Here is a 14,001-nt window from a genome sequence, read left to right on the forward strand (position 1 = left end):
AAACATACAGCTCATAACAGGCGTTCAGAGTAACCAATGTTTAAAAATAAACAAATTCCCGAATTCACCCAGTCCACCCACCCCTAATTTTGTTTTTTAAATGTATTGACAGACTATATTATGTACCGATACCCTACATTATACGCTGAAGAATGAGGCAGACATTTTGACATCAAAGTACTCTCCCAGCTCAGGATTTTTCAATGGCGTTTCCTGGCCTTCCAGGATACAACTTTTCAAGACAAGGAAATTCTTGCATGAGGTACAGAGGTCCGAGCCTATCAAAACAAGTTTGACCGCGAATAATGGACAGTACAAACAAACATGACCACTACACAAACAGACATGGCAGACGACCTGGTGGTAGAGACCGCTGCTGGCTATTTTCAGCTTAAAATTTTGCCTTTTGTTCCTCGTATTTTAACTGTAAGCTGAACTTCCGTTTTCAATTATAAATTTCTTTTGACCCACCCACCCAGAATTTTGAACAAAATAAAAGAAAATGCTTCTAAAAACAACGACTACTCTGGCTGGGTCCTAAAAGCCTGCCAGAAACCCTAACAATAAAAAAACATAAACATACTATACGTGTGTACAACAACATGTATCACCGAATAGGTGTACACTTTGAAATTTATATAATTTTTCATGTGTTCCCGGTTACATAAATTTAAATATATATTATGCACTTTCTTTAAACTTCGGGTTATTTGAAAGTAACACCTTTTCGAAACCCCAATGGGAAATACTTTACACTCCAAAAGGTGGACTGAATAGACAGTGAAAAAGAGGATTGCCGTTGCTAGGGGCAACTGACACAATACCAAACCCTGAGGGGTCACCTGTGTGACCCAAATTTGCTATAATATATTTTTGCTCCTTCCCGCTCGAGAACATCGGGATAATGAATGGTTGTCGGACTCAGTCTGGTTGTGTAATCATGTACGTTGAGATCGTGTTTTTAGTGAAACCCGAAAAAGCGTTTCTGTTAATAATGGTTCAGTCACATTGTATAATACATCTAGGGCCTACAGTGTGTACTAACAGGCCTGATACTTCTTGGAGGCAATGCCCCCTGTAATTGCCTCGGTGCCCTTCAAATGCTCACAGGAGAAATTTACAATTTCCTGAAACATAGGGTGCCCTTTTACCAAGGAGAAAATGCCTTGGTGCCCTTGCCCTTCCAAAAACGAAGCACATTCCTGTATTAATGTACACATATGTACAAAGACCATACCTTTATTTACAAAAGGAGCGACAATGTACATTCAAGGGCTTTTCTGACAGGCAAAGATACCAGAGTTTTACCAACATTTGCGTCCTACAATCAGCAGGGAACGATTTCATCCAGCAATTTTTCATAGCAAAGTATTTTGACTGAACAGATTTTCTGCACACAGAATGCTAACATTGAGTAATTAGCAAATGATGATTTTTAAGTAGTGCTCAAATGACACATTTTGCGTAGCATTGTGCTCTATTATACAAGGATAATTATTCACTGATCAGAGAGATTTTGTACAATTAAATGGTAAAGCTTGTCATTTCACTAGTCTGCCATTTTTACTGGTCCACATTTCAAGGTTTTTCTCTCAGCATCTGTCATTTAAAGGCAGTGGACACTATTGGTAATTACTCAAAATATTTATTAGCATAAAACCTCACTTGGTAACGAGTAATAGGGAGAGGTTGATCTAGTATAAAACATTGTAAGAACGGTTCCCTCTGAAGTGACATAGTTTTCGAGAAAGAAGTAAATTTTCCACGAATTTGATTTCGAGACCTCAGATTTAGAATTTGAGGTCTCGAAATCAAGCATCTGAAAGCACACAACTTTATGTGACAAGGGTGTTTTTTCTTCCATTATTATCTCGCAACTTCGACGACCGATTGAGCTCAAATTTTCACATGTTTGTTATTTTATGCATGTTGAGATACACCAATTGAGAAGACTGGTCTTTGACATACTAATAGTGTCCAGTGTCTTTAAGCATGTTATGAAAAGGTTGGGGATCAGCAATACATTTAAGCTAGCCAGCAGGACTCCTTCATGACAGAATTCTGACTGTTTTAACTAGCCTTTGGACAGCGGACCACAACACTGCATAGCAGTTTTAGACAACTGAGTGCGACGTCTACATACAGACAATGAGGACAAACCCAGGCTAGTTTGTTTAGAACCCCCATTCCCTCTTTCCTCCTTGGTAATAGTTTCCAACCTTGACTTTAATTACCTTAAGTAATTAGTTAATTCAGCCACTACCTGCTGTTTATAGCAATACAAAACACCGCCGCCATGTGACCTCAAGGTTTTCATTAGCGTCAACAAATGCCAATGGAAGGGAAAAATATCATTTGACCGGCCAACTGGTCAGGGTCCATTTCCATGGAGCTGCAATTTCCTACAATGTACTTAACAGAAATTTTAGTCTGTTTAAAGCTTTACCATTATTAAATTCACACTAGGACCATTTTTTCCATGACGTAATACTTGTATGTTCAGTCACACTTCCGTTCAGAGGGAAATACATATTTCCAGGGGTCGATTTCACAAAGAGTTAGGACTACATGTAGTCCTAACTTAGGACTAGTCCTAGGAGATGTACAAATTGCACTGGTAGTCCTAAGTTAGGACGAGTAACTGGTCCTACATGTAACTCGAGATAAGACTAGTCCTAACTCTTTGTGAAATCCACCCCAGGCCTGATACTTCACAGAGGCACTGGAGGCGATTGCCTCAATGCCTCCTGGTCATTGCCTTAGTGCCCTTGAAATGCTCAAATTTCTCACGTGCCCTTTACCAAGGAGAAAATGCCTTGGTGCCCTTGCCCTTTCAAAAACGAAGCATACAGGCCTGTATTTCCCTCTAAAAGGAAGTTGTATTCGAGAAAACTGAAAACCCCCAAACCCCATCTGGTTTCGGTTGTAACAACCAAAATTAAGGACATTGTGTTAACAAAGACAATTTCGCATCCAACTTGCTCGCTCCGGGGGCCATACTTACTGAAATGAGGGTGGGCGCGAGTCTCCGATGCCACCCGTTCGCTCCATGGGGGGCTGCAGGTCTGACGGAGCCTCGCTTTGGCATTGTGACGCAGTGTCGGAGGGCGCCCCCGTGCTACCGTCGCCGGGAACCAACTAAAGAGAAATAAATGAAAGTACCAGGTTGTCAATTATACACCATTTTGAAAATTTTGCACTTGTCAGTGAAGAAATAAGAGAAATGGATTTGATTTGGTAAAATATATTTTTAGTCCAGCAAATTTGTTGCGCTGCTACGAAATAATGTTGTTTCAGGCCTGATGCTGCAATTGCCTCAATGCCCTACATGTATGTCATTGCCTTGGTGCCCCTTTAGCCCTTGAATAAAGGTGCCCTTTTACAGAGTAGAAAATGCCTTGGTGCCCTTACCCTTTCAAAAATGAAGCATCAGAGATGTTGTTGTAAACCTAAAAAAGAATGATCTTTTCCATTTTGCAAACCATGAGTGCATTTCTTAGCTACCGGGACTACAGGATCTGTTTTTCATTATCATCCAAAACATACGGTAAACCAAGCCCAATTGCTTGCAGAAATCTATTTATAAATCCTTCCATTATTTCACGACTTGTAAAATGCATGACGTCATTACATGCCCCATTTTTCATGCACAGTGGCCAAGCGAGGGATTTTAAGACGGTAAAACCTGCACTGAAACAAATTAGTCCCTGGTTCCCCGACATAAATGAAAGGCAATTTAACACTTGGAGGGTTTTCTACTATCCTGTTCACCGCCATCAGCACAGACAGACAAAATTTACAAGGGATTTTTGTTTTCCTTGGTGGTTGTCGGCCTACTTGCTGTTCAAAGATGTTTTTAGGACATTTAATGGCAGACTACATGTACATGTACTAAATATTGGATAGCTCATTTGATACTATTTCAGGGCTCGAATTTTGAAGATTCTGAGTTACACGTCCAGGGTTCCAAATTAGCAGTTGCTCGGTCGCCAAATGCCAGTGAGAATTTTGAGATGTTTTTAAAATTTCTCTGACACTAAACAGGAACAGAAAATCAGAGCTGTTTCCCTCAGAAGTTGCTTGCATTTGCATCAAACATTTACAGAACAAGAAATACAAAATACAGAATATTTTCCTCCTGAACAAGTTCAGACCAAGAATGTTGTGAGAATTTCTGAGAAATCCCCTAAGCTTGTTACTTTAATCACAGATCAATCAGCTGATAGAAACAGCTCTTGATGGACAAGCCTGGCACAATGGATGGGGAATTTGCTGGCCAGACACAAACCCAGGCTAGGGCCAACCTTATTAAACGGGCTATTGTTACCCAGTCTGTTGTCCAAGGCTTAACCCAGCAGTAATGGGGGGGGGGGGGAGGTATTAAAGGGCTACTTACAATTTCATTATGGGTCATTCAGGGGATTTTTTTTTCATGGTAATGAGTGTTCCAATAATCGAAAGAAGGCAAGGTGTGTGTTCTAATCATGCTCCAACAAAAAAATTCAGGTTTTAGTTTTCCCAATTGTTCTTTTTCAAAATGTGAATATTGTTTTTGAAATTGGAAAAAGGTATCCAATGGTAACTGTGGTAACTATTCTTTGAAAAAATTTTTTATTTATTTATTTTCTCAAAACTTCAAAAAGTGGGGAAGATAAAGGCACATCAAATAAATAAAAGGTACATTTCAGAAACAGGCAGCATATTGCACCACAACAACTTGTAAACCATATATGGTGCTAAGAATTAGATCTTATATCTCAAATTTCGTCCATCTCCTTGCAGTAATAATACCTGGCGCTTTGTATCCTTTGGCAAAAGGCGCATAATAATTACGGTTATTACTATTATTAGGATAGCCCTGACACTCTTGGACGACCCCCAGACCATCCTGACAAAGTATGAAACAAAAGGGTTTAGAGCGATCTGAGCAGCTGACCGAGAGTATCAAGATCATCACATTCAAGAAACTGGACGATGAGTTCCCTCTGAAAATGAGTTCCCTCTGATATAACCAAGTACTACGTTCTTCTTATCCAGCGCTTAGCTAAAACATCATTTTCACCATTGTAATCATTGCAACTTCATTAGTTCCATGCACATGTTTGTCTGCACAGCATTTGCCTAACCACCCACTAGGGGTCAAGGGTCACTGTGTCTCAACACCAGCTAAAACTGGAAGTCAAAAGACACAAGACAGTGCCCCCATGGTCGTAAATTATTGCAATGTTTTGACAGTTACCCTGCCAGGGTTGAAATGAGGAAGGCTAGACCAGAAACCAGATTTATATTGCATGGTAATGTACTTTAAAGGGTCTGGCAGTGACTCTTAGTGGGACACAAAACTGAGGCCTATAGATTAACATACAATAAACTCACACAGACACTGTATTAATGGTAGGAAGCTTCCCTTAAAATTGTACTTTCTGGGGTACTGTAGTTTTTGAGAAATGAGTAAAAAAAATATATAATAGTGTTCAGCTGAGGAGATGCAGACTGTATGTAAAACGTATTTTCGTGACATTGTTTTCCTCATTTTTTAAAAACTACAGCACCTCAGCAAGTTAAATTTTTAAAGTACAAAAGTAAGCTTTCTACTATCATTACCTTCAAACCGTGTAAATAAAATATAAATCTGTGGACATTGTGTTTTGTGTTACAAACAGTACCCAAATCCCTTCAAGGCATCTGCAGATATCAACCATTCACAGACTGATGAAAAGGGAAACCAAGTTCTTGTTTTCCAGATGAAATTCTTGGAATTATTTTCGTCATCAGTCTGATTAATGACAGCTTGAGATGTGACGAAAGATGCCCCGAGTACAGGACCTGGCCTGATACTTAATACTGGCAAATTGCCTCCCTGGTACAAATTGCCATGGTGCTCTTTATTTAAAATTCCCTCTTTGAAGTGCCCTGTGCCCTTTACTTGTCAAAGACAAAGTATAATCACACAGACAGTATCATATGCATGGATCTTAAAGGCAGTGGACACTATTGGTAATTACTCAAAATATTTTTTTAGCATAAAACCTGACTTGGTAACAAGAAATGGGGAAAGGTAGATAGTATAAAACATTGTGAGAAACGAAGTGCCGTGGTTTTCGGGAAAGAATTAACTTTCAACAAATTTGATTTCCAGACCTCAGATTTAGAATTTGAGGTCTCGAAATCAAGCATCTGAAAGCACACAACTTCGTGTGACAAGGGTGTTTTTCTTTCATGATTATCTCGTAACTTTGATGACCAATTGAGCTCAAGTTGTCACAGGTTTGTTATTTTATGCATACGTTGAGATAAACCAAGTGAGAAGGCTGGTCTTTGACAATTACCAATGGTGTCCAGTGTCTTTAAAGCCGAACACTAAGTTATTTTATCTATTGGTGACTGATATTTTCAAAGCTTATACAGTGTATATAGTCTGGTTCTTGAAAATATGCAAAATTAATCAAATTATGTGTACATAAGCGTGATTAGGTCCCATGCCAAAACTGAACAGATAAAATAAAGGCCCTTGAACATGAATTTGTAGAATTAGAACACCTTCTTAAACACTTCTGGTTTTCACCAGTGCAAGATATTGACCTTGGTTGTTGACACGTCGCAGTGAAAATCAGCTCCTCACAATAATTTAATAGTTTTTATTATATTATTCCACTAAGATCTATGGCCACTCTGCAATAAAACCAGTTAAATGATTTGATACTTTGATCTTAGACCTCCAAGCCTGGAATTTCATCTTTGAGAGAGCGAGGCCATTTTCATTTTACAATGTTCAAAGGCTCTTCCAATGGAAAACTTAAAGTCTATGGGAAATTTCTGAAGGGGCAGTCACCCAATCCAAGACCAGCTGGGGCAACAGAGACTAGTATACATGTGTCCTTTGTGTAATTCCCAGGCCTGAGACTCGCCAAAAGGCATTCTGAATCTCTGGAGATGTATTCTTGATGATGATGCCTCGCCAGAGCATTGTGTCCCATTATATATTCATCTCATCAACATTTGAGAACAACGTACAAAGTACAAAAATGGTCTGGTCATCGTTCTAGTTCCCCCAGAACACAGTGTCTTGTTTATCTGGGTCAAGATACAGCCTCAAGGGAAGATATGATGTACAACATCAGTAACCTGATTTCAATCAAGTAATTATCTGAACGTTCGGAGTACATTGTAAGGTAAAGATCTGCCGTCATATTTCGGGCGTTTGTAAAAAAAAAAATTAAAAAGCGGCAGGCCATTCAGTCTTTGGAAAGTTTCAACTTTGACCATATTTTGTCAATCATGCTGATTCAGTGACTGTTTGACAAAGGGTTTGCATTTTTGATGTTCTTGGTCAGAAATCCATTGATTACAAAAAAAATATTTGATTCTAAGAAGAAAATAATATTCACACAAAAACGGTACAGTCTGCTTTTCTTGAATACATCTTGTAAGTTAACAATTGAATCTTTTTTTTTACTGGTAATTTTAGGGAACTGCACCTTTATGCCAAGCGCCTTATACACAGGAAATTATGGTACATTGTACACTACATATGTGAGCTGCATGATGTTACACATGTAGGTATTCTTTAAAATCATAACTGCAGGCTGGATTGGTTTAAATCCATATATTGTAGCTCTATGGTGTATCCACGTACCTCATCATTCAAAACCACAGGATATGATAATGAATGATCAAACAGTAGGAGGGTTAATAATAGAAATTGAATTAGGCAGACCCTCATAATAATTCAAGAGAAAAAAGTATGCTATTTTTGTTGGAAAGGTGACAACACGACAAATGATTAAAAAAAGTTCAAAACAACATAAAAATCTTAAACTTTCAATGTTGATCCAACTTACCCATGACACCACCCGGCCGTTGAAGCACGGCAGCTTCGTCTCATCGTCTACAATTTCTTCTTTGACGACTCTGCAAGTAAAGGAAGAGAGTGCACATGGCGTGTTATGATTTGTCATTCGAGAACCACGCCAATGAATTGAAGAAGTATGGAATGGAAATAAACATTCAGTGCTGCAGGCCTGGATTTTTCATCTTTGAAACGACGAGGCTGTTGTCATTTTGCAAAGATCATACACTATACGGTTTATAGTCTGGTTGTTTCTGCACGCACACATAGATCAGAATACAGTAGCAGCACCAATTCTAGTACATGTAGGGGGGTTGTACATTTGTACATTTTGTACATTTGTACAACTTCTACAGGCCTTGAATTTCACGAAGGCCACTAAGACCATGGTCTCTGTTGCCCTGGTCTTGGCCTTAGTGCCCATCCCATCGATTTGATGATTTTTCAATGGAAGTGCCCTTTGAAAATGAAAATAGCCTTGCCCTCCTAAAGATGAAATTTCAGGCCTGCTACTGCTACATGTAGGTACGAAAGCTCAGTGCATATTAAAAAGTAACCTTACTCAAATTGCACAAGCAGTATTTGCCTACTTTAAAAGTTAAAACTTGGGGCGGGGGTGGGTGCAAAATTACTGCAAAGCCTTTACGGTATGAAGTCGATCGTACTCTGTGATCAATCATAGTTAATGCACTCTGAGGTGATTCCTTATGGCCACTTCCTACTGACTTCTTTAAAAGCAAAGATTTTAAAGATAACCTTAAAATTGTAAAATGCATGACCTTAAGAAAAGGTAGGGAGAAATACGGCCGATGGATGTTAAAACCTGGCGGGTGCCACAAAAAGCGTGGTGGTGCGCCGACCTTTTGTGCATGTTGCAGGCCTGGAGTTTCATCTTTGAAAGGGCAAGGCCATTTTCATTTTGCAAAGGGCAAGGCCATTTTCATTTTGCAAAGGGCAAGGCCATTTTCATTTTGCAAAGGGCAGTTCCATTGGGAAATCTTAAAGTCTATGGGAAACTGTCGAAGGGGGAATTTTTTGAAGGGGCACCAAGGCCAAGACTAGGGGCAACGAAGGCCATGACTGAGTGGCCTGTGTGTACTGTAATTCCAGGACTGATATTGGAGAACACTGACCAAGTTTTCATAGAGCTCTAGTAACTTTTGTCAGGAACATAGAGTTATAAATAAGAACTAGAGGGCGCACTGGTGATGCTTCGTGCAGAAACGCAATGGGACCGCAAGGAGACACACGCGCCATTCTGTACACGTGTTGAATATGAAGTACACGTTGGAGTTTATGTTTTGAACGCTATACGCGATGCTGTTTTGTCAACATACAAAATGGCCACACAAACACACGCTGTGCGATGCCTGTTTTGCCAACTTAGAAAATGGCCGCCTGCGCGCATGCTGGGTCGCGTATGTAGGCCAGTGCGCCCTCTAGTTCTTATATTATAACTCTATGGACATGGTCAGGAATGACATTCCTCCATGGACTAGGCCTTCTGGTTAAACTTGCACAGGAAGTGGCTCTCTGGAATCTCCGATACTCGGAGGTTATCAATTACTTACAGGAAATAATTCAAGTGTTTTTCATTTGCTGTAATCTGCGCTGTAATAGAGCATTAAACTTAAATGTGTGTCATACTGCCAACTCACAGATGGGGTGCATCAGAATAATATGGGGTGAAAGAGAATGTACTGGACCCCTGGAAAGTACCTTGAAAAGTATTGCGCAAGACAATATTTAGACTTGGGGGCCTACATGTTCGTACATGTATAAATGTTAGTGTTACACAAAATCATCCTACAAAGTTCTAATTGTGGACACAAACTGTAAAAACTGAAAGTTTGTATTGCATTGTGTTCAACTTAATAGGGCCTAGAGTAACAGGGTTCTCCCATGCATGCATTAAGATGGCGTGGTATATCAGGTCGATTCTAGGCCTGGGCGAATTATTCGAATATCCGGTTAATGGCGAATAGGTTTTCCTATCCGTAACCGCGAATGCCTTTTTTTTTCTTAACCGGATATCCGCATACGGCGCGAATAGCTATACCGGATAGTTCTGTAATTACAGCCAAGTAACCGGATATTCTTTAATATCCGAATATCCGGGGACGTCGGGCGACAACTGATATGAATGTTTTGTCTGAATCCTTATGAAACTTCCATTGAGACAGCATAAAACAGCATAAATTAATTATTTAACTATGCTCACCTCCTTGAAGAGTTCAAACAATGACATATCTGACGTATTTTGTTCAAAGATTACAAAAGTTTTCCTTCACGTAGAGTCAATCACGATCAAAAGAAAAAGCAAATCGCCATCTTTAAATTAGATCCGGTCATTTTTATGAATGAACCGAGTGACACTGTCTAAAACTAATATCAATCCGCCCATAAGATCTCATTCACAAACGAACAGCGCCCTCTAGCGGCGAAAAAACTATTTGAATATCCGGTTAATTTCGGATATAATTTCGGATAGTTGGCCAGCGGTATCCGAATAACAAAATTTCACTATTCGCCCAGCACTAATATCAGGTCGATACATCGATTGCGGGCCAAAACCAACAAAACCATTTACTTCTTTTATGTAGGGCCTAAATGTATTAAACAGAACTCATAAAAATATTATGTCAAGAAAAAAAACCATTTAGAATGACCCAGATTGCACAAAGGGCATTTTATTTAATAGAACTCCCGTGAAAATTGCCTGTGTTTATGGTTTTATATTTCCTGGAAACAGACTGATGTGACAAGGGCTGGAATGTACACTTTCTCTAAAGGCACAACATTCTCAAAATCATGTCAGAAAAGAGTTCTAAACAAACAATATTTTATTCGGTTTGTACTCGATCCTCGATTAACTTATTGGCGAGATCTGTATGAGGGACTCTACATGTAGGCCTACATTCCTGCTGAATATCTGACAGAAAACTTGAGAGGTCAGAGCCAGCAGTTTCACCCACATTTCACCCACGCCACAACGGTCGCCACCACAACACAAAGCAAACATCTTATCATATTGGACACAGCTGTTTCATGTCTATTTGCCTAATTGTGATATTATTGGGAATGGAGTTTTTCAAAACCTAGCGTCAGGCCTGTAATTACAAAGAGGCAAAGGAAAGCATGGTCTAACTCTCTGTTGCACTAAACAATTATGTTTGGCCCACAGTAGGCCAATGAAGGCCATGGCGGCAATTGCCTCCATTGCCCCTGGTCATTGCCTTGGTGCCCCTTCCTTGAAGCCCCTTGAAGAGTTCTACAATGTAATAGAGGAAACTAAAAAATGTGTTTGTGCCCTTAGCATCACGCCTGGTGTTGCAATGTGGATCACAGCTGTTTCATGTATTATGCCTTGTTTATTATAAATAGGGCCTATTATAATAAAATGGAGTTTCAATCATGTAATGTTAGCTTACAATTATATTAGTCACCAAGAATCAAATTTACATAATGTAATGTATACGTATTACTAATTTAGGCCATGTAAAAAGAGCCATGCACCAGTCCAATTGATGCGCATGATCGGCACGCACACGATTCTGAGTGAAACTAGCAACCATCACGGCGTGCTGATTTTGAAACAATGCGGAAAAAGACTAAAACGCCAATTATTACATGGCGTTCATCTTGGTAGCTTGATTCATTTTTAAACTGTACATGACTTCCCACGATGCATTGCTGTATATTTTGAAGAGTTATACTAGAGGACGCACAAGCCTACATGTAGATACGCGGCCAGGTGTACGGCCATTTTCTAAATTGACAAACAGCATTGCATAGCATTATAACACACACAAACTTGTGCTTTGTATCCAACGCGCGTACAACTCCTTGGTCCCGTTGCGTTTTTGCACGCAGCATCACACAATGCGCCCTGTAGTTCTTAGCATAACTCTATGGTGCATTTACATGTATGGGCTGTTAAAGAATACTAATTGGTTTTGCATTAAAATGTTTTTACTACAACTTGGAAAATCACCAACAACAAATGTGCGAAACTTCTCCAGTGGAGAAATTTCAATCTCAACCAACATGACTGAATGTAGATTTGATTTACAAATTCAAAGTAGGGCTGCAATTTAATTTGTGGGCAAGTCGACCTAGATGAATTTGACCAATTTGAATTTTACACGACCCGCAATGGTATACATCGTACAATGAAAATAATTGGGCTAAAACTTATTTCCTTTTTTCTGACGTAGGCAACAAAAACAACTAAAATTCTGACAATGACACCGCAACCAAGAAAGGGACAATTTGACAAACATACAAATTTGACAAATACCTGTGCGGCAGTTGTACATTGTAAAAAAATATTGATTTTCTTGATCATGTTATTTCTGACTAAATGAATGCATGTTGTTGCCAATTTAAATGAAGAGCAGATATTGCTTGCTATGTTAATTAAAGCAAGTGCTAAAAATAGACGCAATATTAATGCCCAAGGTTGGTTGCAGAGTATGGATGAATATGGACTTGATTCAAGTCTTAGACCGCGGTTATTCTTATCTGCATCTCCGCCACAAACACGCCCCCACATAATAGTAGGCTGATCGTAGGCTAAATGACGAAGGTTGATCACAAGAGGGCGCTGTTTTTAGCGGCTTTCAGGACGTCTTAAAAACCACGATCAAAGACTTGGAACCAAGTCTAGGATGAATACCAATGATGGCTGGGTCTTGGATTGAAATGTCAAATTTTTTAGATTTTTTTGACAGGTCTACAGTAGGTCCTAATTGCAGCTTTTAGGGAAAAGAAACACAAACGATTAGTTATTTTGTTTACAATAACAATCACCAAAATCATCACTCAGTCTTGATGTTGGGTGCACATTCACAAATATACATTCTTTGTAGGCCTACCAAACAAAAAGTAGGTTAACATCTGACCATTTTACATCAGTATCATCATAAACGAAATTAAAAATAAATAAACATAATAAATTGTTTTCCCATGGGGTTCCCCTGTATTTAATGTGCTTATAAATAAAACTCTGCTTTTGTATCATTTTTTTTAACAGAACATGCCACCAGAGTGTATACTTCAACCATAGATAGAGCAAAGACATGCTCTATGCTTCAAAAGTACAAATAAATACATGTATTTTTTGAAATAAATGTGAATTGGTCAAATCACATTTTCCCAGCAGTTTAATTTTAATAAACCAATTCTGTACTTTATCATACATGTAATGTATGTAAACTTTATGTGTCATTACTCATTGATTATAAAACAAAATCATTAAATTAGCATGTTCAAAATAAAAACAGGTAATGATTCCATCAAAGATAATACATAATGTTCAAACTTCATCTCCAATGTGTTTATAAAAACTACTATCACTGGTCCATCACGCATTTCATACATTGTGTTGTGTTCTGCAGTCAAATTAAACACAAACAATGCCGCATTTGGCACGTCACATGAACACCACACGACAGTACCGTTTGGTCAAGCAAATCGGTCACTTTCTTCAAGAAAAAAATATTTGAAACTCCAGAAGGCTACGCCCAAATCCTTCAAAAACTCACACCACTGTGTTCATACAAGGACTCCATCATTATAAAAGTCTACTATCTGAAGTGGAATTTCGGAATCAAGTCGAAGATCATTGAAGAAAATGTGAAATTCCAAAGGTACTTCAGCAAGATGTGTGCTCACAAAATCTACTCACCCAAAATCATCGTCCATTGATTTAAAGAAAAATTTGTAGTTCGGCCGGTTAAGAACATTCTTAAAATCGCCCAAAGTCACTTGATCAGCAGGAATTGGTAATTTCACAAGATATGGTGTGTCTTCATCGTCTATATGGTATATAATTTTGGTCTCCTCCATTTTCAGACGGCCGAAAATCGGCTAAAATATCCCGGTTCCCTTCAAAGAAAAATTCAGCTTCGTTCACCACATTCTTCGCGAACACGACGTCCATGCACTAAACATCACACACTGTATATTCAATGGGGAATCTCAGCAAACTGGCCATTCACGCATGCTAATGACCCCGGAGAAGTCATGAATATTTAAATCACACGACATTCTCTGTGGCTCTCTCACTCCCTCTGGAAAGCTTAAAACTCTGCGTACAGAAATTTTACTGGGATTTATTAATTCTTGCGATTTGGAATACAAAGCATTAA

General features: G+C 38.9%; 1 protein-coding gene across 2 annotated transcripts in view; it reads right to left on the bottom strand.

Annotated features, from left to right (window-relative positions):
* LOC139950388 (segment polarity protein dishevelled homolog DVL-3-like) overlaps positions 1 to 13,813 on the bottom strand; it is a 60,213-nt gene extending 46,400 nt beyond the window's left edge. For both annotated transcript variants that reach the window (XM_071949022.1, XM_071949021.1), the window contains exons 1-3: positions 13,539 to 13,813; positions 7,842 to 7,911; positions 3,005 to 3,138 (exon numbers count right to left, since the gene is read on the bottom strand). In XM_071949022.1, coding sequence (XP_071805123.1) covers positions 3,005 to 3,138; positions 7,842 to 7,911; positions 13,539 to 13,699 — 365 coding nt within the window. In that variant the 5' untranslated portion in view covers positions 13,700 to 13,813. The remainder of the gene's footprint in view (positions 1 to 3,004; positions 3,139 to 7,841; positions 7,912 to 13,538) is intronic.
* Positions 13,814 to 14,001: the final 188 nt, after the last annotated feature.

Source organism: Asterias amurensis, chromosome 18, assembly GCF_032118995.1.
Source record: "Asterias amurensis chromosome 18, ASM3211899v1".
Taxonomy (NCBI): domain Eukaryota; kingdom Metazoa; phylum Echinodermata; class Asteroidea; order Forcipulatida; family Asteriidae; genus Asterias; species Asterias amurensis.